The sequence below is a fragment of the Caenorhabditis remanei genome, chromosome X (genome assembly GCF_010183535.1).
Source record: "Caenorhabditis remanei strain PX506 chromosome X, whole genome shotgun sequence".
NCBI lineage: Eukaryota > Metazoa > Nematoda > Chromadorea > Rhabditida > Rhabditidae > Caenorhabditis > Caenorhabditis remanei.
In genome coordinates this window covers 9,244,788-9,269,888 of record NC_071333.1, presented here as the reverse complement: position 1 = coordinate 9,269,888, position 25,101 = coordinate 9,244,788, and the positions used below count along the sequence as shown (strand labels likewise).

The 25,101-nt window shown below is 38.6% G+C and overlaps 3 protein-coding genes across 3 annotated transcripts; all 3 read right to left on the bottom strand.

The window, feature by feature from the left end:
• Positions 1–695: 695 nt before the first annotated feature.
• On the bottom strand, positions 696–8,270 carry GCK72_023807 (uncharacterized protein; the record flags this gene model as incomplete). Its single annotated transcript, XM_003109622.2, has 19 exons — positions 696–774; positions 865–1,019; positions 1,066–1,286; positions 1,331–1,535; positions 1,586–2,033; positions 2,081–2,239; positions 2,289–2,416; positions 2,499–2,558; positions 2,628–2,931; positions 2,980–3,097; positions 4,110–6,316; positions 6,367–6,441; positions 6,496–6,656; positions 6,704–6,947; positions 7,003–7,127; positions 7,182–7,278; positions 7,860–7,984; positions 8,038–8,142; positions 8,190–8,270. The coding sequence occupies 19 exons, from the start codon at positions 8,268–8,270 to the stop codon at positions 696–698; spliced, it is 5,097 nt and encodes a 1,698-aa protein (XP_003109670.2).
• Positions 8,271–14,820: 6,550 nt separating this feature from the next.
• GCK72_023806 (uncharacterized protein) lies at positions 14,821–21,906 on the bottom strand (the record flags this gene model as incomplete). The annotated part of the gene is made up of 28 exons (XM_053735564.1): positions 14,821–14,979; positions 15,028–15,149; positions 15,194–15,377; positions 15,425–15,695; positions 15,746–16,685; positions 16,732–16,841; positions 16,890–17,056; positions 17,108–17,273; positions 17,325–17,708; positions 17,764–18,211; positions 18,261–18,397; positions 18,451–18,530; positions 18,574–18,723; positions 18,773–18,973; positions 19,084–19,233; positions 19,293–19,355; positions 19,741–19,884; positions 19,945–20,061; positions 20,108–20,348; positions 20,402–20,480; positions 20,528–20,671; positions 20,724–20,794; positions 20,883–20,975; positions 21,061–21,254; positions 21,302–21,404; positions 21,449–21,558; positions 21,611–21,804; positions 21,849–21,906. The coding sequence occupies 28 exons, from the start codon at positions 21,904–21,906 to the stop codon at positions 14,821–14,823; spliced, it is 5,280 nt and encodes a 1,759-aa protein (XP_053579130.1).
• Positions 21,907–23,143: 1,237 nt separating this feature from the next.
• Positions 23,144–24,493, bottom strand: GCK72_023805 (uncharacterized protein; the record flags this gene model as incomplete). Its single annotated transcript, XM_053735563.1, has 6 exons — positions 23,144–23,404; positions 23,452–23,631; positions 23,686–23,773; positions 23,872–23,952; positions 24,176–24,363; positions 24,413–24,493. The coding sequence occupies 6 exons, from the start codon at positions 24,491–24,493 to the stop codon at positions 23,144–23,146; spliced, it is 879 nt and encodes a 292-aa protein (XP_053579129.1).
• Positions 24,494–25,101: the final 608 nt, after the last annotated feature.

Here is a 25,101-nt window from a genome sequence, read left to right as displayed (position 1 = left end):
ACGAATTAGAATTCATTTATGGAATGGAAATCAATAAGTTAAAGTTTTCACAAAAAAAGAGGACTGGGATGTCGTTTCGTTTTGAGGTCTTTTATACCAAGTTCTCTCATTGAGACCAAAAAAAATCGTACAGCACATAAAATGAATTGACCCTGGGGTCATTCAGCCTAGCTTCCAGAGGAAATGAAATTGACTAATTTAACTTCGAAAACATGGCGTCATTTGAACTTTCTCACCAAAAAAAAGCCGGACTGAATAACGAAAAAAAGTTATTTCAATAATTTGACAAACTTTCCCATATGAAAAAACTGAAAGGTGAATTATCATTTTTCACCCACTGAAATCAATTTCAGGTAGTGTTGACGCTGAGATTATGCAAACTATTCCACAAATGTTTCTATTCGGTTCGTCATATTTAATCCTTATTGTTTTTTCCTTTTGTTTCGTGTATTATAGTTTGTGTCAAGTTGAGTCACTCACATTTTTCAATCAATGGGTCACATTTATTCATGAGCTTTAAGAAAATTGGCATTTTTAAAAAGGAATGAATGTAAAATGGAGAGGAGCAGTTTAATTTGTAGATACCAGCGAATTCAATTTTTATTGCGTGCAGAAGACGTTCTTTATAATTTTTCACAACGAGACGGAGGAGGGATGCAGTTTTTTTTCTTATTCTTTCTCAATGAACCAATCCATCAGATGCGAAGAGCAAGGGCGGTGACGACATCAAGAGAGTCACGGGAAATCGCCGCTTGGAAGATCGAATCGACCCATCTGCAAGTTGTGAAAAAGTTAATTGAAGTTGACTGTTTCAAAGATTCAGACAGGCGATGTAGACTAGCAGAAATTAGAAAAAAGACAAACCTTTCGAAGAAATAATAGGATCCTGTGCGGAAAAAGTAGGTGTGGGAACCATAGAACAATTTGAAACAGTTTTCATGATTGTCGATGTTATCAGCTACAGTAGGAAGTCCGACACCGTAGTCCATAAGAGATAAATGAGCAAGTGGTTCTCTTTCCTGAAGAGAATCTGTTTGAGTGTTGAACAAAACTCAATTAACTCACATTGTGATTCCTATAAAAATATAGAGTATGACAGCACATCACTACCCATAAGTCTTGCCACCCTGACGAATTCCGAAGTTTTCGTTTCAAGTAACCGCACATTGTATTGGTTATCATTTTATTCACATCCTTCCTTCCAAATGAGCATTTTCGATACCAACAAATTTGAAGAGGACTCATTTTTGACACCGGTGATTCTTCGGGCAGCAATACCTTGGTCACTGAAATTAAAACTCTTTGTTTTTTCTTTAGGTAATTTACTCACTGTCTATATCATTTTCTTCTTTCTTCTCCATAACTAAACTAGGCAGGTCTATTTTTGCACGAGCTGCGTTTTTGATAGCTTCAGTAATATCTTCGATCCAAGATGCACGATCTGGAGCAGCAAAGACAATTGATATGTCAGCATTGTGGAGAGTGATGACATCTTTTTCACCGTCCATTACTTTATAGGTGTCACCTTCATCGATCTGAAAAATGAAATAAGGTTTCAACTTGCCGAAATCAAATATTTTCTCACCATCATTCCTTTCAACTTGAACTCCGCATGAACTGTGAAAAAGTTGCCATCTAAATTGGGTCCTCGATGTCCAAACAGTATCCGATCCGAGCACAAAACCATTATCCTACAGCATGGTGCTCGTCTGGCTGATCGGAGCACAAATCCAACCCGCAAAATCTTTCTATTTGGATGAGTTAATATACCAACTAGCCCAGTATCTCTTTCTACTTGTAACACATGTATATACTCTTCTAATGACTGCCTTGTTGCTTTGGTTTTCTTTGCAAACTCGATTATTTTGTCCATTGCCACACCAAACGCAGTGGTTTCTGTGTCGTTTCCACACTCTGATAACTGAATCTCAATGACTCTCGCTAGAACTGGTTGCCAGTTGATAAGTCGGTTTAGAATTTTCAATAACAGCCAGTTGACTTGAGTATAACATTCTTTAGATGACTCGAATTTCCTGAAAAAAGGAAGTGATGATTCGCTAACTTAAAACGTTTAACTTACGACATGATAGTTCGAAATGCTATTTTCGACCTATATAGCTGGTCAAGAGCAGAGATGTATATAGGAAAATTTTGTACAAGAGATTGATAGAGGGGTGTCAGATTGTGGACAGTAGCTAGTAGAACTGGAGCAACCATTGAGGCTTTTGAGTCATCGGGTCTACAAAATATGTGAAACTTAATTTTTGGAGTATATAGACTAGACTTACTCGTTCATAGATTCTTTCAGTGCATTTACAAATGGTTGATGAATTGGTGGAAGTTCTTTCAATGATCCAAACAGTTCTTTCAGAAACCGACAGTCCGCCACGTGTTCTTTGATTTTGTAAAAAAAAGACTGAAAACAAAATGGTTTAATGAATTTTTTTTCAAGCTATTCTTGCCTCATTTAGTAATCGCATGTCTTTAGAATAGACTACTTCTTTCCAATAAAATTCTTTTAACACATTGGCCAACTGAGGTTCTGGTTTTCCAAAATCCTGTAAATGAGTTCATGAAGATTCAAGTTTAAAACAGCAACAACGATAATTCATTCAAGAATATCTCACCTTTCTTGTAATATAGTACTCGCTGCTACAACTTGGAGCATAATTATCAATGTCATTCTCCAAGCTCATCTCAATTTCTTTAGAGGGAGTACCAACACTAGCAGTGCTCTGAGATGTTTTCATGACCACCGCATAATCATGTCTCAGCTGGTATTCAGACGAGTGGTCTCTTTTCATCAATCTTAAAGAGTCACTGGATCCGGCAGTTGGGTCGCCGATTGACACTCCTCCACTGTCACTGGAGTCGAATCTTGTCAGTTCTGTTGTGTCGTTAGTACTGCGAGACATTCGTTTCCGTGGTTTTCTGGAAAATGCAAGGCTTGAAGTTTATTTCAAAATAGACGGGTAGTACTTGTTTGATTTCATAATAGGCTCTGATGTGCATATTGTCTCTGATGAGAATGTAGAGTTGATACCGATGATGACATCTCTCTTTTTGTTGACCGTTTGGTATAAAGGTTCATGGACATCTGAAATTTGTTTTCACTCTGAAATCTTGCTAACTATTTTCTTCATAATAATACAATGTTAGTACAATATCAAAAAGCGAGAACTAAAAGAATTACGTTTTCATTCGTCGAAATAAAGAAGTATAGAGTTACAATTAAAAGAACCGAGATCAAATACAAATTAAGATTAGAATAAGCTAATTGAAGAAAAAATAGGTGCATGTGTGTATGATTGAAAGGAGAACATTAATGTGGGGATAGCAAAGAAAAGACAGAAAAAAGAACAGACAAGACAGATATAAACTAATAAAATTACAGTTAATGGAAAAGAAAAGAAAACGTGGAGTGCTACTGAAGCAGGGTATAAATGAGTCATGTCGCTTCTAGTTCATTGTGTACAAGTTCATGAAATGCATTATCAACCATTTATTGATTTTGTTTCAATTTATCAATTTTATCGGTTTGCAAAGACAGGAGAACAAGTGTTTTGACAAAATAGGATTATGTGAGAAAGAAGCTATCTACGAGCATGCGCAATAACATGCACAATTTTTAGAAGTGAAAGACAGTTTTCCGGTCTAAGGACTGTTTTGCATACAGAGAAAAGATAGAAGGTGATTGAACCGTTTCGGTGATCAACTTGTGACAAAACTAGAAGCGAAATGACAGAATGAAATCATGCTTGAGAAGTCAAACTTAATAGAAAAAGTGCTGAAAGTGAGCAATTGTTTTAGTTTTGAGAGTAATTAGGATATTCTAGTTTCTAAAGCAACACCATGCACATAGGAATTTATACAGAAAAAAAAACAAAATAAATAAGGCTTCTGTGATTCACTTGTAAAATAATGATTTTCGAAGATTCAGACAATTGATTCAAATAATTCAAATAAAAATGACTAGAAAATCTGAAAACGTACAATTGAAATAATAATCAGACCAGCATTCAGAACCACAGAACTCAAACATTTTCATGCGTTTCTATTTCTACATTTTGGGAAACAATGATAAAATTAAAAATGAGAGAATGTCAAACGATCCTTTTGAGGAGAAGGCACTGAAGGAGCATCCGAAGCACTACTGTTCTTCGGGGAGTCATCAATGAATGGAGGTGAATCCGTTGTATGGCAAGACTTTGAGTTCCCACTGAAATGCATTTTTCCTGCAGCAGCAGCTTTCATCTCGGCAACTTTGACGGCAGCAGCAAGAGACTTCGGAGGTGGAGGTGGAGGGCCTGGTCTGCTGGATGATATCAATGCTCGATTTAGAATTTCATCTGGTGGAGGAGGCATTACATCACTGTCTTCAGAGTCTCTTCTTGATTTTTGAGACATGAATGAGGATATTGATTGATTATGTGGAGTTGTTTTATCGAGTCGATCCATATCTTCATGAAGACTTCTTGATTCAGAAACACATTCATCAAATAAATCGTCATTGAGAATTGAGATAAATGGTGTAGACCCACCAGCAGTTGGAGAACATGGAGAAGGTGGGAGGTCGAAACGAACTGGTTGAGTTTGACGTCGTGGATCTGTTCTTTTGGATTTTGTTTTTATCACTGATTTGTCTCCAAGTAGGCTACGTCGTCGCAGAAGATACTCTAACACATCGCTGTCAGGAGTTGTTGGTGAAATAGTATGATCCTGTGCTGAGAAGTTACCGGGGGACGGTAATCGTTTCCTTGGAACAAGATCCAATGATTTTCGTCGTTTGAATTCAGGACTTTTTGAAACTCTCTTTAACGAATTTGACTCGTATGCTTGTTTTTTTGCATCAGCCACATTTTTGAATGTCGAATATGGCAGAGATTGAGTACTCTCCACATTTCTCATTGTCAATGTATAAGGTATGTCACTATTGAAAAGGTGACACTTCTGCACGTCTGGATTATCTTCACTCTGAACAGAAATCAATGCAGGACGAGAGAGGGAGGACTTTCGTTCTTTCTGTTCTTCGAATTTTAGTGGAGCTCGAGAAAATGGAATTTCCTCTTGCATATGAACGAGTGGATGACTTTGTGCTCGTTCTGTTTTCACTTCTCGTACAATTTCTGTCTCTGCATGAACAGCCTGAATAGAGAATGACGGTTTTGGAGGTGGATTTGGTTTCGGTTTCTTTTCTTTGAATCCTTCGGGTGTAATCATCATATTGTCTTTGGTTATAACACGTCCAGGTAATGGACCGAGAGCTCCATAAGTACCTGACTCGGGTGAGACTCTGGATGAATGAGTTCCAGATGATGTCTCTTGATGATCGTTGGATATAACTTTTGGTTTCATCAGAATAGCTCCAGAACTTGTCAAAACCTTTGAAGTTGTTGTAACAGTAGTAGTAATGTTCGGTGCGGTTCTGGTTGTGGTTGTTGTGGCGGATGGAGATCTTCTAGACGACAAATCGACATTGGGACCATCAATCTCAATCGGCACAATATTTGCATTTCTAGCAAACGGATATTCTTTGATATGACGGAAGGTTTGATATTCGGATGCTGATTTGAGGGCACCTTCCTCGTCATCAGTAGAATTTGGAGTGCTTTTGCTATGAGCAACTACTCTTTTCACGACATTGCTCCCTGGTTTTCTCGCGACAAATGTTGAATTGAAGATTGTTGCAGCGGCATATTTGGAACTAACTCCCACTTCTGATCGGGTACTTCTTTCGTGATCAGAAAGTCGATAAGAGTCTTCACTAACATTATCGTAATCACGACTAGATCTTCTCTGTTGGAAATTGTCACCAGATACTGACTTGGGCGGGTCGTTCTGCTCCATCTCGATTTCTTTACAAACCATTTGTAGATCATCACTAAGAACATTAGGAAGAGAAATAGACAAATCTGGCTGCTCTTTAGAGTTTGTGACAGAAGAAACATTAATAGCATTAGAAACAGGTCTACAAGAACGTTGCGGTCTTTCAACCGTATCAACATCAGAAATACATCGTTCACTGCGCTTTAATTGACGAAGGCGGTGTTGGGTAATTGTGGAAGAAGGGTCACGTGTCACTGATGTACCGACACGAGCATCTAATGTACCTGAGAACGAATGATCAGCTGGTTGTGAGGAGATATGAGCAATATGAGGCATGGATGAGTGAGTGTTCTGATGTTTGCTGCTGTAGGGGTCAGTTTGATTTGGCTCGTAGACGGATCCATTCCGATGTTTTGTAGGCCTGTCGGAGACCAAGCCGTATGTAGATGAATACGTTCCTTTTCGTGTTGATGCAGCAGATCGAAGAGGTCTGCAATGACATTAATAATTGATTGAAGAATACACTATTGTTTTATTCACCTGGTGAAAGGTTCTCTCCGTTTGTGATGTTCTCTGACATAGTCAATTAGTTGTTTCTGTGTTCGTCCATGATAACTGCAATTGGAACATTTCTTGTTTGACATATAATTCGAAACGTAGTTTTCTTACCGGAAAGAAGATCCTTTACTTATGAAGAATCTTGTCTCCTTCTTTGGTTCTTCTGCCTGAACACATCGAAAAAATGCATGATGTTCCACACATTTCTTCCAGAAGTTCTTGCACTCATCTCTGGTGTCAAAAGAGAATTCGACTGTTTCTTTGAGGTATTGCTGGAAAAACAATGTTCTTGATTATGTATCAAACAATTTTAACTCACATAACTATCTGGATGCAACTTCACAAGTAATTTCCTCCGTTTGAAACTCAGTTTTCTGATCCGTGCCCAAGAGAACGTTGTGTCTAACTGTAATTGTCGAAACACTTTGATCCCTAGATGCATCACAGAAAGAGCAGCGTCATTTCCATCAATATCTTTTGCTGCATGCAGTTTGACACCGTAGAAATCACATCTCCTTGCCACTTCCAGCATTGCCAAATCACTTTCACCCGGAGTCATACCACTGAAATGTTTTTGTTTGTTTTTGAATAAAGAATAAATAATGAAATTAAACCAACATAAAATTGCGGTGATTGTCCATCACTTTCTTTTGAAATTCCAAAGTTTGATTGGGCACAAATCTTGTGTGTGACAAGTAAGTGGCATCAGGATAGTCTTCTGATGAGAAATCCCCACATTCGGACTGAAATTAACTTTTTTTCTTGTTTGATCATTTTTCTTTCAATGTGTGATCTACCTGGACAAGATAGGCTGATAACAGAGAAGCAGTGTTATCACTGCAATGCAACTCGCCAAGAGCAAGATCCCGTTTTATTTGCATAGTGAACAGATACCTGCAAAATTGTTCTATATAAAAAGTTGCTGAAGTCAATTTCCATGTGTTCGGGGTACTGTATTTCAGCTGGATTTCTTAATTCTGCATTTTTTCACCGTGTTCAACTTGATTGTTCTTAGTATTTGTACCTAACGTAAAATGTTGAAACATTTGTTCGATATAGCTGCACTTGTACTCAAAACGACTTGAAAATTAGTCGTTTGTCGGTTTTTGCGCCCCTTGTCGAATTTGTGTCAGCTGTCATTTTTCAACCGGGCCCCCCTCTATCCCGCCACCACCATTGCTTTCCCATCTCCATCTCCTCCACCCACTTCTTGTGCTCGTCGCAAAATTTTTTGTTCGTCGGGGAGTAGCTCCTCTCGTCCCTCCGCCGTCCGTGACATACAAACATGTACACGTCGGGGCGGGGGTCCCTCACTTCCCGACTCATACGAAATTTGCATTTGACATTTGTCATTTCACTATGTGACGTGCTTATGAAAAATGCGGGACGAATTTCACAAAAAGTGAGAAATTGAGAAATGGGTCTCATCGCGGCGGGAATACTCTTTGACAAGTGAAGAGAATGAAGCGGCTCACCTGGTGTATTCCTCCTCCAAGTCGATCGGATTCGGCGTGTAAAATTTGACGACGAAATAAAATTTTGCGTCTGTCGACCCGTTTGTGATTTGCCGTAAAATTGTTTTCTCACGATCTAACCAACACTAAAATGAATAAATTTTCATATTGAACTCGAAGATGGAAGTTGGATACTTACATGATTCCCATTCATATCGATAAAAGACAACCCAAAATAGTCACATTCTAATAGATTCAGATGCCGACAAACTTCATCTAACAGTGTTTGACCAACTGCTTTGTGCTGGAATAACAATTTCAAAAAAGGTCCACTGGATTGTTAAAACTTACACCAAGATGAAACACCGCTACCGTATCATCGAGCATTCGAACTTTAATGCACACCAGTCGACCCCGTTTTGAGGAGTTCATACCTGGGGGTGGGGGTGCTCCCACCCCGCGTGGAATATTCGACATATCCGATCTGAAAAACAAAAACTATTATAACGAAGGTAATGATAGAGCTGATTAGAAAAATGCGAAGGGTCTGGAAATAATCCTACATCCCTGTCTGGAAAACTATAGTTAGGAGCTTTTATAATATAAGAAATACAGAACTAAATCAATAACATTGAAAATATTGGTTAGTAAAAAGTACTCATTTTGCTGCTTTAGAAAAAAATGGTGCACCTGGAGACAAGGACAAACTACCAGCTGAGACAGCTATATGTTCTATCCGAATTGCAAAAGAAAAAGTGTTGTATGCTTAGAAATACTTAGCAAGACAGATGTTCAGTTCAAAAAAAGGACAGCTAGAGGCGTCAGAAACTAATTATGGAGAAATTTGGAAAGCAAGGGAGACGGGGACGAGAAGGGCGTCGGAAATGGAAAAAACGGGACCTCATACAATGAGCACTGAATGGGAGGATAAATGACACCGACACTCTTTCAACTGGTGCTAAAAGATGGGCACAAGGAAACAGAACCTCTGAGGAGAAGCCGACCCCAGGCACGAAAAAGACAAAGTCATTTGACAGAAGAAGATGGAGATGGACAATGTTTTGAGAAAGAAGCACTTTTCTCGGCTTCCATGTGTCTGCTATTTTACATAAACAAAATGAACCTTTGAAAATGAAAAGCCATTTTTAAAAGAGCGCTTGGACAAGTTCAATTTGAACTATTCAAATATTGTAGATTTCTTGTTTTGAAGAGTCATATTAGGCTCACATTCATGTGAAAAACAAATTCGATTATTCAATAATTACCTAATTTTTATGTCGATAAAACAAAAAATGCATGTCGAATGAACTTGAGGCGGATAACTTCTATCTTGTAATCATCTTGCTAATGTCACTGTGCAAACAAAATGAAAACAGTTGGAAGCAAACAGAGGCGCTGAGATATTGAAGCGAATTTGACGAAATTGATATATTGCGAAAAAATCTCTCTGTGATCGAAATGTTGGAAAGATGTCAAAAGTAACACAAGAAAACCGAAAATGTATTCAAACGAGTAAACGAGTAAGACAATCCGACTTCTTCGCCTCTTTTTCTTTTCTCTCCTGATGTTAAGCCGATTCGATGACGGAGATTTAAGAACAACGGACTCGAGTAATATGATACGTTATCGTTCTGTGGCCTACTCGACCGCAACACTCATTAGTGGGACGTGATTGCCACGAAAGCTGAGAACTGAGAAGCTGTGAAAATAAAAACGAAAAATGAGAAAAAGAACGAAGCAATGAACAAACTAGAGTACACTAAAATAGAAAAACAAAGAGCAATTTGAAAATTTAATTTCTGAGCAAGTGGAATCTAAAAGGACTTCATTATGTGTACAGAAATTAACCAAATTCCTTGGTACTTTTACAAAAAATGTGTTGCTGATTAAGGCAATGAGGCACAGAAATTTGGAAATGAAATGGTCACAAAGCGAAAAAAACAAAACTAAAAAAACGCTTCTTCTCTGCTTTTTTTCTTTCTGTCCAATATATCTCATCGTCCCTGGAGCCGAAAACCAGGCCGGACGAGCAAGGTGGGAGCACAATTGTGTGAGGGAGGACAGAGGGGAGTGAGTGTGTAAATCAGTGTGAATTGGAAGAGTAGTCGACTCGTCGAGGGGGGAGCGGTAAGAAGACAAAAAGAATGTCGATCCCTATGATCAACCTGTGGGTGATTGGAGGAGATACTGAAGAAAAGAATGGGAGAAAAGCCATGAGACAAGTTGGCTCCCAGAAGTACTCAATTTGTTCTCTAATAAACATTTTTTGAACATTTCGTTCTAGTTTCCGCTAGGTTCTAACTCTAAAATGTTTGATAAAAAATAATAACTTCTCAACCTATGTTTTTTTTTTGAAAAGTTCATACGTGCTAAGATAACATGAGTTGACCGGATCATATCTTCTCTTGGATTGACATGTTTTTTTCAGTCAGGTGAAACTCAAATTTCAAAAAAAAAAAAAGTCACTTCAGAAAAAGTTAACGTCAATGTTAACAGTTGATTGTATACTGTATGACAAATACAAACAAGGTTTCAGTAAAAATCTGAAAAATACATTTATCCAGATCTGTTTCTATTTTAAACGTGCTTTGAAAAATCAAAAACACTCATTTCTCAAACTGAGATTGTCATTTCATAGGTTCTCATTGAATTTTAAAATGTCCACTGGCCAATGTGACTAGTTGATCATGAAATTGACGGACATGAAACAACAAAATGTTTCATACATCAAAAAAAAGGAAGCAAGTTCAATGCATTGAAGTGGTTGTTTCAACTAGCCTCAATCTGGAAGCTAATAATCCCATTTCTTGTTCAAAAAAGATCGCATTTCTTCAAAAAATCCGGGGAAAAGGGCTACAAATCGACGGCATGAACCAAAAAATGAAGTTGTGTAGTATCAAAAAGAAAAAAAGAAATGGGGGACAAAAAGAGCCGTTGTTAGCTCAAAACAGGGTAGTCCCGAAAACGAAGCAACGACACCTCTGAAGCATCTTGTGTTTGAGACAAGACACGCACTCAACGGGATGGAAAAGAAGAGGCTCTCGAGCAACCACGGGCTCGCAGTTCTGCACGTGTTCCAATCTTGCTATTTTGCGAACCACCCGAGTTTTTGTTGCTCTCTACGTGACTCCGCCCATCTCGTACCGCACAATTTATGGGTAAATCGAGGACGATGGAAGCACGGCATCAGAATCGGACAGAAGGAAATGGAAAAGGAAAAGTGTCCGAGAAGAGCTATAAGATGAAAACAAAAAAAACGACGAAGTGATGTTAGACGAACCGGAACCCTCCGGTCCTCTAGATGAAACGACGGAAAGTCGTTCGACGCCAATTGCTTTAACGATTTCAATTTCAAACAGTGAAACATCACGTCTTTCTTCGATTTCTTTTCTAATTAACTTCCGGAGGATAACAAGACTATGAAAAGTGGATTTTAAATTGCTAAATCCGTTTTCTTACCTTGCATATGCGTAATCTAAACGCGCCATTACATGGCAGGTCGATCAGTCAGCCAATCCCTGTATCGCGCCGCGTTTTGATCTGAAACACATTGAATTAGATTACAAATTAAACAACACTTGTTACGAGGAACAATAGAAAATTAAATCAGAAAATAGATGAGAGAAATAGAACTTTAAAACATTAATCTGGTTATTATCAACATTTTTAGTCATACTGTAACTCTCTGAATGATTATGGTTATTTTCGAAAACTCTTCTCACTCTTCAAACTAGAAAATTTGATCAAATAAAGTTATTTTGAAGGACAAGAAGAACGAAACTAGGTTATGTCCGACACGTTCTTCTTTCTTTTTTTGAAAAAACGCAAAAATAGTGTGAGCTATTCAGAAAATAATAGAGATGCCGCGTCGGACCGGGAGCGGACAGCGAGATGACCACAAAAGTAAAGCTTATAGGGACCACAAAAATCGAAAGGAGAGAAGAAGAAGGGAAAGAAGAAAAATGAGAGAAGGAGACGAATAGCAAGAAAAAATAGATGAGGAGAGAAGAAGGCCTGGGGGTGGCCGCCATGCTTTTTTGCTTCGCACTTCTTCTCCTTTTTTCTTTCTTATTCTTTACTGCGCAAAACGAAGGAGTGCCCCTTTTTTCTTGCCGTAATAGGAATGAAATGTGGAATAGTGCGCCAAAAGTTTTGGGAAGCGCATAAATTGATGTGTCCGAGAATACGCGCGGCCCCCAAGACCCATCACTCCCTCTTTCTCAGAACACAATGAGCTTGCCGCCCCTCCTTCTTTTTCCATCTTTCGGATACTCTACAAAAAGAAGTAGTAGGATAAATGGATGAAAAGTTTCCGAGATTTTCAAGACTTAGATTTCATGGTTGAAGGAGCAATTCCGTTTGAGTATTTGATGTTGAGTTCTGTTTCAAACGTGAGAGAATCTACGGCTCTATTACAGTTTAGATGTCCTTTGAAAACTTGAACGTCCCAAAAAACACTTAGACGTCCCTTAAAACACTTAGACGTCCCTTGAAACACTTAGACGTCCTTTCGGATCCCAAATATGTTCAAAAATGTTTAAACGTCCCAAAAAACATTTAGACGTCCCAAAAAACGTTTAGACGTCCCATTAAATATTGAGACGTCCCTTGAAGTCCGAAAATTTGGTTTTAAATACTTAGACGTCCCAAAAAAAATTTAGACGTCCCAAAAAACATTTAGACGTCCCAAAAAACATTTAAACGTCCCAAAAAATGTTCAGACGTCCCTTCAACACTAAAAGCCACTGAAAGTGTTCAAAGGACGTCTAAATATTTTTTGGGACGTTTAAATGTTTTTTGGGACGTTTAAATGTTTTGTGGGACGTTTAAATGTTTTTGGGACGTTTAAATCTTCAGAACTATATTTTGGGATTACAAGGGACGTCTAAACATTTTATGGGACGTTTAAACGTTTTTTGGGACGTCTAAACTTTTGAAAGGACGTTTTAAAAAAATTAGAGTTTGAAAGGACGTTTAAGTGTTTCAAGGGACGTCTAAGTGTTTTAAGGGACGTTTAAGTGTTTTAAGGGACGTTTTAGTTTTTAAAGGACATCTAAACTGTAATAGAGCCGAATCTACTATTTTTCAGTTGAAAACCTAGAAGCACAGTACATTTTTCAATGAAAAAAATCTAAATAACATTTATTTCCGTTACAAAATTGGTGTTATTGAAATCAAATTTTAAGGTTATTTCTGAAAAAAAAAAACATTGTTAGAATAGTCAATTAACGACTTTATTAGTTATAAATGCGCATAAACTAACTCTTTACGACTCTATCTCACAGCGCAATTACACCGAATCATCATTATTTTTCTGAGAGAAGCTCTGTGACGAATGTTTGGCATGTAGTTCGTCGCCGCCGACTATCTCTGAATATTATAATACCAAATCGGTGCGCCTCGCCGTAGTTTCGGCTCAATTGCATAAATCTCATGGTTGTTTTACGCTTCTATGAGCACGCCAAAACCATCATCAAAAATGTGTATTTTTGTTCGTTCCCATATTTGGTAGCGGAAATTTTTCTAGATGAAAACAAAAGAAAACGAGTTGAGTGATGGAACATCCAGTCTGGGTCGGAAGCATCGGCGGAACAAAGAAGTTAGCTTATTTCTATATCTATAGATGTTGGCGCGGTATGAAAATAGCAAAATATTGTTGGGCTTGAATGTACAACTATGAGGGTTCAGATAGTTGGAAAGCAGGGATAAAAGAAGAATGAAACATGACACTAGACATAAGAAAAGGAAGGAAGGAAGTGGACAATACTAACAAAAAGTATAAAAATGGTTAATCGACGTCTGAGGTTTCTGAAAAAGACAATCATAGAAAATTGATGAACTTGATGAGAAATTGTTTTTGAGATTCAAAAACAAAAGAATTCATAACTTCCCACAGCAACTAATAAAAAGTTATAATTGAACTTGATGAAAACTTTTGAAAAGAGAAAATGATGATCGACTTGGTTTCTACAAAACCAATTTTGCAAAATGACTTCGGGATGCCTTCAGGGCGGTTACGCGAACGAGACGCGAAACTATTAAATTATGTCGATTATTAAATGAAGACGGAGGATGTCATCAGCCGGACAGCAGCTCAAAATGAAATGGAAATTCAAAAGAAAAAGTATATTTAGTAGAAGGCGTGCCGAATCAATAGAACTTTTCGGACGACCGGACGGATGGGACGTCGAATTCAGTTACGTAGTGGAATGTTTTTGCAACAACTGCTTTGACGGGACAGTTGGAAACGAAAACGATGGAATAGAAGAAAGAAGGAGAAAAAGGAAAGAAAAGTTGGAGTCGTTTTATTCTATTACGAGCTGTGAAGCGGTCTTGAGTTGTTCCAAAGTACTTCTTCTTCTTCTTCTTCAGCATCGTCTTCTTTTTCTTCTCCACACTTCCATTCTCTTCCCTACTTGAGAATACTGGGAAGAGCAAGTGCAAACGCCCACCAACTTTTTCATCAAATCTGAACAAATAAGACAATAGAATACTCACAGGAACTTTCATTTTCACCAATGGAAAAGTGTCGAAAGAATGCAAAATGGGAAAAATGCAATAAAAACTATGACAAAAAGCGAAATTCAACAATAACGGTGAGAAAGTATACTTTTTCTCTTGGACTAAATGAAAGACAAACAACTGGTAGAGAAAAGAAAGTTGATACTATCTCTCAAATCGGACTAGAATTGTATAAAATGGTTTAGAAATAAATGAGATTACATATTTTCAGCAATAATGATCTTATATAGCTATATTATTCATTTTTAACCCGTAGCTAGATAAGCGAAGAAAAAATGCGATTGCAACAAACACCCAATGGGGACCCATGATTGAAACTTAGATTATGTCGGTATGAAATGGCACACATGCTACAGGAATCTGCGGAGAGTATGACTATTAAAAGCGAATGGGAAATGCGAAAAACAACTAAATAATCTAAATAATGATAATTAAAATATACTAAATCTACATGTAGAGATTAGAACTTGGTTGAGACGCTGAATGCGACTGGAGTTGCAAACATGTCTTCTGCTAGAAGAGCATTTTGTCCAGGTGCTGGCGTGATTTGAGGGCGGACTCGGAAACTTCCTTCCACGATGAATGTGACACTGAATCTAGCCGATTGTTTGTTCTCCTTCTGAACATTTTCTCAGTTAATACTAGATTCTTAATGAAAAGTACTTACATCAACAGCAAACGGAATTTTCTTCAATCCGGTAACCAACATGAAGGTGCTGGTGTCGTTTGATCCGAGCAAGTGAGAAATTTCTTGTTCACATTCGAGAGAAAGGATCCCATTGTATTCAGCTGTAAATAAAGTAATTCATTTTGAAACTCTGATAATATTCTACCTGCTAGGGAAGAAATAATGGAAACTTCCACTTCAACAAACTGTCCAATTCCAACTGCAACATCATCTTCGCTGACATATTGTTTTCCGTTGACAAAGAAATCGAGACTAATTGCTGGGAGGACAAGTTGTTTCAACAGTGACACAGATGAAAGAAGTGATCCAACTGGAACTTGACCATCAAGCTGAAAACCAGAAGTTTATAAGCAGGATTTACTAAGAAAACACTTACGTTGAGAGCAGGAATAGCCCAACGGATATCCAAATGTTTGGAAACATGGTTTTCAAGAATGAGACGCAGTCGTTCGGTTTCCATCTTCTGCATCATGTGACTTCCACGTTGTTTTGCCTGGTGGAAAGCCCCTCCTGTGACATCAGAACAGCATGGCGATAGAATGGGAACTCTACAAGTCTCCTTTGGCAGCACGTACATTCTGCGAGAATTGCTGTAAACTAGCTCTGCATCGTGTTCAGTACTGTTTGTGACGTCCACCACAATGTACCTGAAATCAAATTGTTATTTTATAAATGCCCAACTTTACTATTGGCTAACCTAGAGAATGGACTGTCTCCTGGGAGTACGTGCCATGCCGAAACGGTGACCGCCGGAATGATTGAAATGGCGATAGGAAGTTTACACTTTCGCTCGAAAGAGTGTCCATCTTCTGACGTAATATCCGAGTGGTATCTCACAATAAATTCAGCAGTAAGAAGACGTCCTGTGAATGGAATCAAGTCCATATCGTTGGATTCTGTTTCAGAATTCGCCTGAGTGTTTGCCAGTGGTACAACGCTCTCCAGTACTTTCTCCTCGTCACTCAAGTCGTCAGCGGTGGAAGTTGGATCTATTCCGAAAATGTGGAATTTCATCTCTCTTGATCCATTCGGCTCCAAAATGAAACTAGAGAGATCATCATTTGTATCGAATTCCTCCAGTTCTGGAGCATGAGTTTCCGAGTCATCAAGTCGAATGAGGGGTGGTCCTCCTTGCACAATCGGTTGCCAAATTTTAACACCACAATAACGAACAGGAATGTCGCTACTATTCACCACAGTAATCGTGTGATCAAACTTCTGACCAGAGTATACAACAGCTTCAGCAGACGGCTCATCGTTCTCCTCATCAATTGGAGCTCGTGGAAGAGAGCACTCCAAATATACTCTCGCCAGTTTGGGCAATACTTTCACACGGATTTTGTTCGGTTTTTGGCTATTGTGTGAGAGAAAACGGCATTCATTGTGTAGTCCGAAAATGTTGCATGAGTATCCGGTTATGAAAAGATCTCCGGGCTCTTTTGGAACTCCGAGAAGACGAATCGTTGATCCCGAGTTGTTCTCCTCGTCTTCTGGTGGCAGAATCAAGCGAGCTTGAACTGGCTCGAAGTTAACACCTTCCACAATCAGACAAAGTTCCCGAACTACAAGTTCCAATCCACGACAGTTTTTGACAGTCACTTCCACTTCACCGGGGCAGTCCGTTACCCAGAGAAGAGCTGAGAGAAGTAAAATTATTTTCAATTTAAAACCAATAAAACTCACAGTTGTCCACTTTTTTGCCGAACGGAGTGTAAATGAAAATTGATGCTTGACTTCTGCTAGGGACAATTGTTGGCGCCAGGTTCGGTTGAAGTGCGAGTACCGTTGGATTTCTATAAATAATGAGTTTCTTAAAAGGTTTGGAAACTGCGGAGACTTACTGAATGAGTGGGAATCTTGTTAACTGGAGTCCTGGGATGATAATCTTCCCATCGTCTACCACAATTGTCTGGTTCAGCTGGTGGACGGTGTTTGTTGCTTTGACCAGGTTGTCCAAGTCATCGAACAGTCGAGTTGTCATAGAGCTGTCCAGATGAGGGTAGTACACCTGAATTGTATATAAGTTTTCCGTCTGTTGGAACCGGAAGTGAATACGCACCTGAAGTAAAAAACACAGATGACGAATCGCTGCATCACGATGTCCGGCACGATTGGCGGCTGTGAAGATCTCATGAAGAGATTTGATTTGTAGTTTTACCGGTCCAATTTTCTTGTTTTTCATGTCATGTGGTTCACTCAAATCAACACCATACCCTTCGAGAGTTCTGCAAGACACCCAATCTTTATAAGTGTATTTTCTCAAGAGCAAAACTTACTTGAACAACACCGGATAGACAGTTTTGTAGTCACCAGCCTGCCGAACACGCCCTTCTGTCACGTGGAGTTCAAACAGGACACTCAGTCTTGCATAAAACGCTTGTTTCCTCAAGAAACCGATTTCTTTGTACATAGCGGCTGAATTTAAGCAGATTTGAGCTTTCATCCGGTGGTCCATGAAGGAATTTGCGTCGTCGAGGTATTTTCCGGTGTAGTCACGGTGGAACTGCTCTAGTTTGATGTATTTTCGCTCGAGAATCAAGTACATGATGGCTCGCATCACAGTTTCGTACTCCAACCATCCAGCTAGAGTGAACTTTGCAAATTCGTCGATTGCGTTCTTGAAATTTTCCATAACTCTCTCTTTAGTTGGTTTCTCACGCCTGAAGTGTATACTATTCAGGAATGAAATCAATAGTTTGTTCTCATAAGACTAACCTATCACTCAGAAAATTGGAAAGTGGATTCAACCCTTTCGACGCTTTCACTTTGGCCGGTTCCTCTCTGATAGAGGGAGAAGATCCATTGCTAACAATTCCACTTTCATTTCCAAACGATTCATTTCTTTCAATACTATTGCTATTCGACAGAGACGATGTGACACGAATGTGTTCATCCGAATGGTGTCGTTTGTGTCCTTGCGGAGAGCTGAAATGTTGTGTTTTGACTTGTGTTTCATCCAGATGCTCTGCATTCCCAAGGTGATACCTGAGAACGCTGTCATTCGATACGGATAAACTTTCACCGCTCTGCGTATTTATTTCGATCGATGGAATCGTCAACATGGCATGCATACTAGCGACACGATGAAATGCGCCACAATTGATCTCGCCCATCTGTTCTGCATGAAGGATACAGACTGTACTCGCCCATCCATCATATGCAGCTGAAGATTTTCGTATTCATTGAAACCACACCCAATGAATAGAACAAACCGGCCAGCCACAAGTGATCTTGGGCAGATTTCAGACTTTCGATAGCTCCTTCGTATGCTTCCAGTGCAAGTTGAGGGAGACCAGTGAGCAAACAGTAGTCCGCGTGTTGTTTTCGATATCTACCAAGACATTTTTTTCTGAAAGATAACAAGTTGAATGATTTGAAAAAAATTTATTGAAACTATCTTACCTGTAACTCTTCGTAGATTTTGTCTCAACTCCAACCTGCCAACGGGACTCATCCGGTAGCGTGGGGCAAACGATTTCTTGCTGAAAACAACACTTTTCTTAACTTTTCCCAAAAAACACAAACCTTCTTCTCAAACGACACGTCGACTCTCTTCATCTCGATAACTATATAAATAGCTCTCATCAATTCACGAATGGCACTTTCCAATTGTGTCGCATCTTCCAAACTCGGAAAACAAAGACGTTCATGTCGTTCGACTTCGTTGAAATCTTCCTGAAACTAGTGAGAGGGTTATACCATTTGAAAACAAATGAAAACTAACGTCTTTGCCGCCGATTAGAATGCATCGACCACAGATTATATTGGAATAATCGGATTTCAGTTTATTGTAAGCATTTGTGATTTGCTCGATTTCTGAGACTTCGGAATCCGTCGACTCTCTGGATGCTCGTGTCGATCTGTCCGGTTCTCCATGTCCATTTGTGAACGCGACTCCAATGACGGCAAACACACGACGATGTTGCTGAAATTAATGTTTTGCTCATTTTTTAATTGTCAATAATTATAATTCTGAGCTATATTTGAATATAACAACATGAATCGATAAATACTTGAGCATATTTAAAAAATCACCTGCAATTCACTGAATTCCGTGTATGACGAGGATTGTGTAAAGGAGCAATGGAACAATCTTCGCGGATTATCCGAAACTTGTATGACCCGTTGTCTCGAACATCTTTCCACAATTCGTTTGAACGCGGGAAGAGCTTTATTTGGTCCTATCTGAAAGAAAATCTCGTTTTCGTCTATTTTTAATCAACTTGTGGCACTCTACCGCCTACCTGTTTGATGACAATATTTACAGTCTGTACATCGGTCAAAAAATCTGATGTACTAGATTTCATCTGAAGATAACAATGAATTGTTTCGAACGAGAAAGAAAAAAGAAGAAAAAAACTTGGCGAAAACCAGAAAAACGGTGCGATATACATCGTGTGCGGCAAGAGAGACGGCGAGAAAAACGAGTGCGTCAGTCCGCAATTGCGCGTGACGGTGTTTGCACACAGTGCGCATCCTATGACAGATTAGCCATTCCAGTTCTGTTTTCGCTGTGATTTTTGCGAACGGATTGCCGTTTGTGGTGAGAGAACAAGAAAAACAAGTGTTAAATCACATTTTTATCGGGTTTCCACGATTTATAAAAAAATGAAAATAAATACAATTAGAAAACAACTATTTTCAGGTGTTGAGAACATTTATTGTGCCACCACTCAATGGTTTATGGGCTACCGTGGGTATTAAAGAAGGCCGATCGTCAAACAGTGTTGGAGAGTTGTAGACAAACATTATATTAGCTGCCATGCTAACTGCTAAGAACAATATCAAAAATATTCGATCGATTACTAACGACATCAGTTGCCATTCTTCTGTTATCTGAAAAACAAAAAAAATTGTAAGAAACGTCAGAAATATTATTAAAAACTCAGGACTCACCTTACTCTCCATCTGTTGATTGTGAAAATGTGCTGAAATAATTTTCAAGTGACCTGCAATCTTTCGGAACAAATCCAAGTTATCTGCTGCGCATCGTTGCTTCAAAGCCTCATCCATCTGGCATGAGCAAAGTAAGAAACTGATTGAAACAAGTGGGAACTACCTGCACGAGACTCAACAAACGTAACCGTTGAGGTGGAAACACTGGTGAGCTGTTATTTGGATTCGGATGCTTTTGTGTGACCGAAGCGGTAACAGATACCGATCCGGTTCGAGGAGTTGTCGTTTCACTACCATCTTCTGGTTCTAATGTATGTTCTAACGTTTTCAAACGGAGAAGTTTAGGAAGACGTTGCACAAATAACCACCTTTGCCAATGAGGCATTTCTGAGGAGAAAGCTTGTCTGTAAAAATGAATAAATTTGTGATTGAATTATTAAAATGGAAGTAAACTCACTTTCTGTACATATTGATGGTGACAACGGAAAGAATAATGGAAACTGAGACCATGAGAAGAGTGAAAAGAAGATAGACTCCTGGAAACTTCAGTAAGGCATAAAAATTCGATTTGCACCCAACTTACCTATAAGAGATAACGATAAAGATGTAGGGGGAATAAGATCGATTAGTACTAAATAAAACACGGAGAATGCGACAAGCACTGAGATCGAAAATGTCATTTTATGCTCATTGGGTAAGATCAAGAATACAAATGGAGTAACGTTGGCTGAAAAGTGGTATAGTTTGATGAATTCCGTGGTTCAAATGTATGGACTAACCGATTAGCATGCATGGAATCGTCAGAGTGACAGTGAAGAAGATAGCTTTCCGACGGATGATAATGCGGTATCTAGAAGCAGTATAGAAATAAAAAATCTTCTCAAAAAAGTTTCGGTTGAAATTTTTCCACTTTTCGCAAGCTAATAAAATAAACTCACTTTATATCGATGTAATACTGCTGTCCACAACATCCCGGATAAATCTGAGCATAACGCGACGAGGTGGCACTGAGCAAATCCCATTCCGCGCTTCTGGAGTGAGGAAGAACATATAAATGAACATGATGTTTTTCATCTCTTCTCAAATCAATACATCTCAGATTTTTTTTTGACTCACTCATGGTAAAAACTTAAACCGAGTCCTTTCTCAAGATAAAGAAACTCGACACCATCTTCTTGTTGTTTTGGTTGTGGGACATCATTCACATCTACTGGGATTTGATACAAGTCAAGCGTCTCTCCGTCGTTTGTCCATCCACCAAATTTCATTTCACAAGTTTGCCAGTCGTAAGGGAAGTACTTGATGTTAATCTTCAAGTTTCAAAAACATGTAAAGAAATTTCAAAAAAGTAACTCACGGGACAGAAACTTTTATAAATTGACGGTGGCTGCCAAACTACTGTTCCATGGTTGTCAATCTTTGCGAGACTTGTGATTGTGATATGTGGTTCTCCGTCGGCACTAGAAATTCAAAAAAGAATAATTTGCAATGAAGAAAAACCAACTTATTATATAAAACAATATCAGGAATCCAAATTTGATCTGATGGAATATGGATATACTCCACTCCTCCCCAGTCACTCGGATTCCATGTCAACTTTTTATCATACCACTGCTGAAAGTTCCTCCAAATCAATAAAACTTACATTTGTGAAAAAAAAACTCACCATCTCAAGCCAAAGACTAGTAGTTAAGACTTGATTAACCTCGTCAACATCAATCAACCTACACAAATTTGCTCCAAACTTCACTTTCAAGGCATCTGATGCGTTGTGGACAGGTCTTACTGCTTTATTATAATCAGTTAGTAGATTTTCTAATAATTGAGATACATGTTTGTTAGCTCGGACGGTGAGAATGTCTGAAAAAGTAACAAAATTTCAATGTAACATTAGGAAAGCTTACTAATAATGAAAATGAAAACTGCTAATGAATTACAATCAATCCGTTGTGGTATCCACATAGGTTTAGGAATGTCTGAAAACTTTCGAGTTCACAAAATTAATAATCAACAAGGCAACCAACTATTCCAATAGGAAAAAAGATCAAAATAACAAGAATCGGAATTTTGAGATGTATTCTAGAACAATTTTTTCACGAGAGAACGTCTAACTAACAGTTGCGTTGGTTCAGAAAAAAAGTGTGAGTATCAAACGAGATTGACACAAAAAATTGTCACGTTGTAACAGTCGTATCTGCCTGGCGTTTGAACGAACAAATTGGATGGCGACCACAATTTGTCTTAGCGGCGCCATCGATAGGATAAATGATAAATAATGACAGAGGTATCATCAATAAGAGAGTGGTTCCTTATCTTTTTGAGCCATCGCCCAGTCCAGTCGGGTCAGTCGAACATCGACGGATACCCAATCAGAAGAACACATTAGTTTTGCACAGCAGGTAAAAAGCGAAGAAAAAATGAGGGTGTTAGATTTGATGGCTCGGAAACTGATGAGATGGGCTAGCGGTTAAAAATTTACAACCGAAAGAGCCGCGCCGATTATTATGAAGATCGACTGACAGGTGCGGTCGTCGGCAACTGCCCCGCACATACTTCTGCACCTACTGGGATAGGAGACATCCTCGAAAAGTGAGATGACTTCTTCTTCTTTGCACTGCTGAGGAGTCAGAGGCTTTCACTCATTCCAGTGTTACACACATGTCGACTTGATGGCTTATGTATGTTCCTCTCCGGACTCGCTAACATTATCGTCTCGTTTTTCAACTTTATCGGCTCGAGTTTATACTGCTCCCCCGTGCGAGTTTGCAGTTCACTACGCGCGACGCTTCACTGCCGCTAGAATAAATTGGAAACAGATCAAATTTATTACTGACAACACTTGTCAGCAGGAAAACTAACAAAAGCAAAGATTGCGACGTGATAAAAGTGTTAGACTGATCGAGAGACTATAGAATATATCCCGATGACAAAGTTCGTTTCGTTTCTTTGGGTGTCCGACGGCGCGATCTGAAATTGAATTAGTTGCTGGCAGTGTATCCTCCTCCCACGCGTAATTGCAAAAACAAGCAGAATGTTTATTTTATTGAAAAAGAAGAAGAGAAGCCTATTATCAAAACAAATAAATTTATATCACAGACAAAGGAAAATAATGAAGTTGTGGTCCAAGTTGCGGAAATAAAAACAAAATACAGTAAAGGGAAAAATTAATTATGTTAACTTCTTTTTCTATGACTAGAATTTAAAGTTTTAATTTTGCTGGTTTCAAACAGATTGTATCGTCAACACTCCGCTCGCATAGTTTCCTCGACGATGGGGCCGTTGCGGTTTCACACACAGTTTTGTAGAAATCCACAGTGGCAAGCGACATAGCCGAGTATGTCTTTGAGAGAATTGGAATGAGGATGCACTGATGGCCAACCGCTATTATTCGGTAAGCACGCGATTGGAATGGGTCAGAAACAGCAGGACACATGATATTGTTAAGATTGACACGGGTGATCTGAGAATGAAACTAATTATCATAAGTTTTTAATAGACTTGACTCACCATTGCTCCGAATTGAAGGATGACAAAATGATAAAGTGAGAAGAGTGAGATCCCAAAAACGGTCCATCCGAAATCGTACGGTTTTTCCGGTTCGAAAGCCCCTTGTATATACATGAGATACACTGGTACTACAAGAATTGCAATATGCTGAGCATAGTAGATGAACACCTCTCCAGGCAACTGAAAAAAAGAATGAATTGAAACCATAAAAACCCGAATCGTTTCTTTTCTTACATTTCTTGTGTTCAGGATTGGAAATGCTAACGCGAACCAAGCACCGGGCATAAAATAGAGCATCAATCGGAAAAGGAAACAGGCTTTTCTGAAAAAATTTGATTACACAGCGAGAAGAGCAAAGGGAAATGGAATTTTGAGAAGACAGATGCATTTTTTGTTGCTGCAGGGAAAAAGAGCACTTACTTAGAAGTCCCTTCCATGGTGAGTAACATTAACTGCATTGTAGTTGTGACGTGACAAGGATTGAGTAGAAATATTCCTGTTCTGAAAAAATAAACTTTTGAAATTTATTCATGTGAATAATAAAATGATATGCATAAGAACTTCTCTATCCGTGCACTCTACTAATGAGAAAGGATCTCTAAAGCATTATTTCCTTTTTGAAACTTGGGTGTTGTTTCAAATTTCGAAGAAAAATGAAACCTGACTAATTGTTGATAACTCTTATCGAGAAAATGAGACAAAAATACACTGATATGAGTCTCACCTGGAAATCATTTTGTAGGCGAGCTCAGCACCAAAAATGAGACTATATACTGTGAGTATCACATATCTGGACACGTTTTTTACTGGTAGTGTGAATGAGCAATCTAGTGGAATCGACATATAGGCTGCCCAGAATGAGAGTGGGATGAAGACAATTGACTCCAAAAATCTTTGCCATGATGGAAGATACTAAAATAAAAATAATAAAATTTTGTTTTTGTTTTTCTCTATGACTTACACTCATACATTCTTCACCACCATTGCCTTGAATCGAGCTGTCAATGCCACCAATGGCAAGTTCCCAAATGACGTCGTACATCACCTTTGCATTCTGAGAATATAACCAATATTGATGGAATAAAGAATAGTTAATACTGTTGTTATTGTTGATAGAGGCAAGGCGGGAGGAAATGAGGAGGAAAGACAAGAAAATATGAAAGTGTTTTCTATATTATTGTTTTATGGTTAGAGATGAAAGACTCAGAATGCATCAAATGGTCTCTGGAATGTTCGGAGCAAATGTTTGTCAGTAAGCTAATTTCAGATTACGATGTTAAAGATCATTTATAAAAAAGCAGATATACAATAGAAAAACTCTTGAAGTTTTATGCTTAAATTTATTCGAACTGACTGAGGGCGGGGCGAGTATGAAATGCACCTGTCTAACGAACTAAATAAATGACGTGAGAAATTTTATCAACTCGCTTGACTTCCTAGTTTTTTTCTAGCTTGGAATTCCAAATCTGAGTCATTACTCCCTAATTCCCAGTTGATGCTCATTAGAGTGTTATGCGCTTTAAAAGTTTTTCTAAAGATCACATGAGACATTCAAAATGTGTTTTCATGTCGAAACCCAAATAAGATGATCAATGGATTTAACTCAAAAAGCATCACAATAAATTTCAGCTCAACTTGCCTTATTCAGCC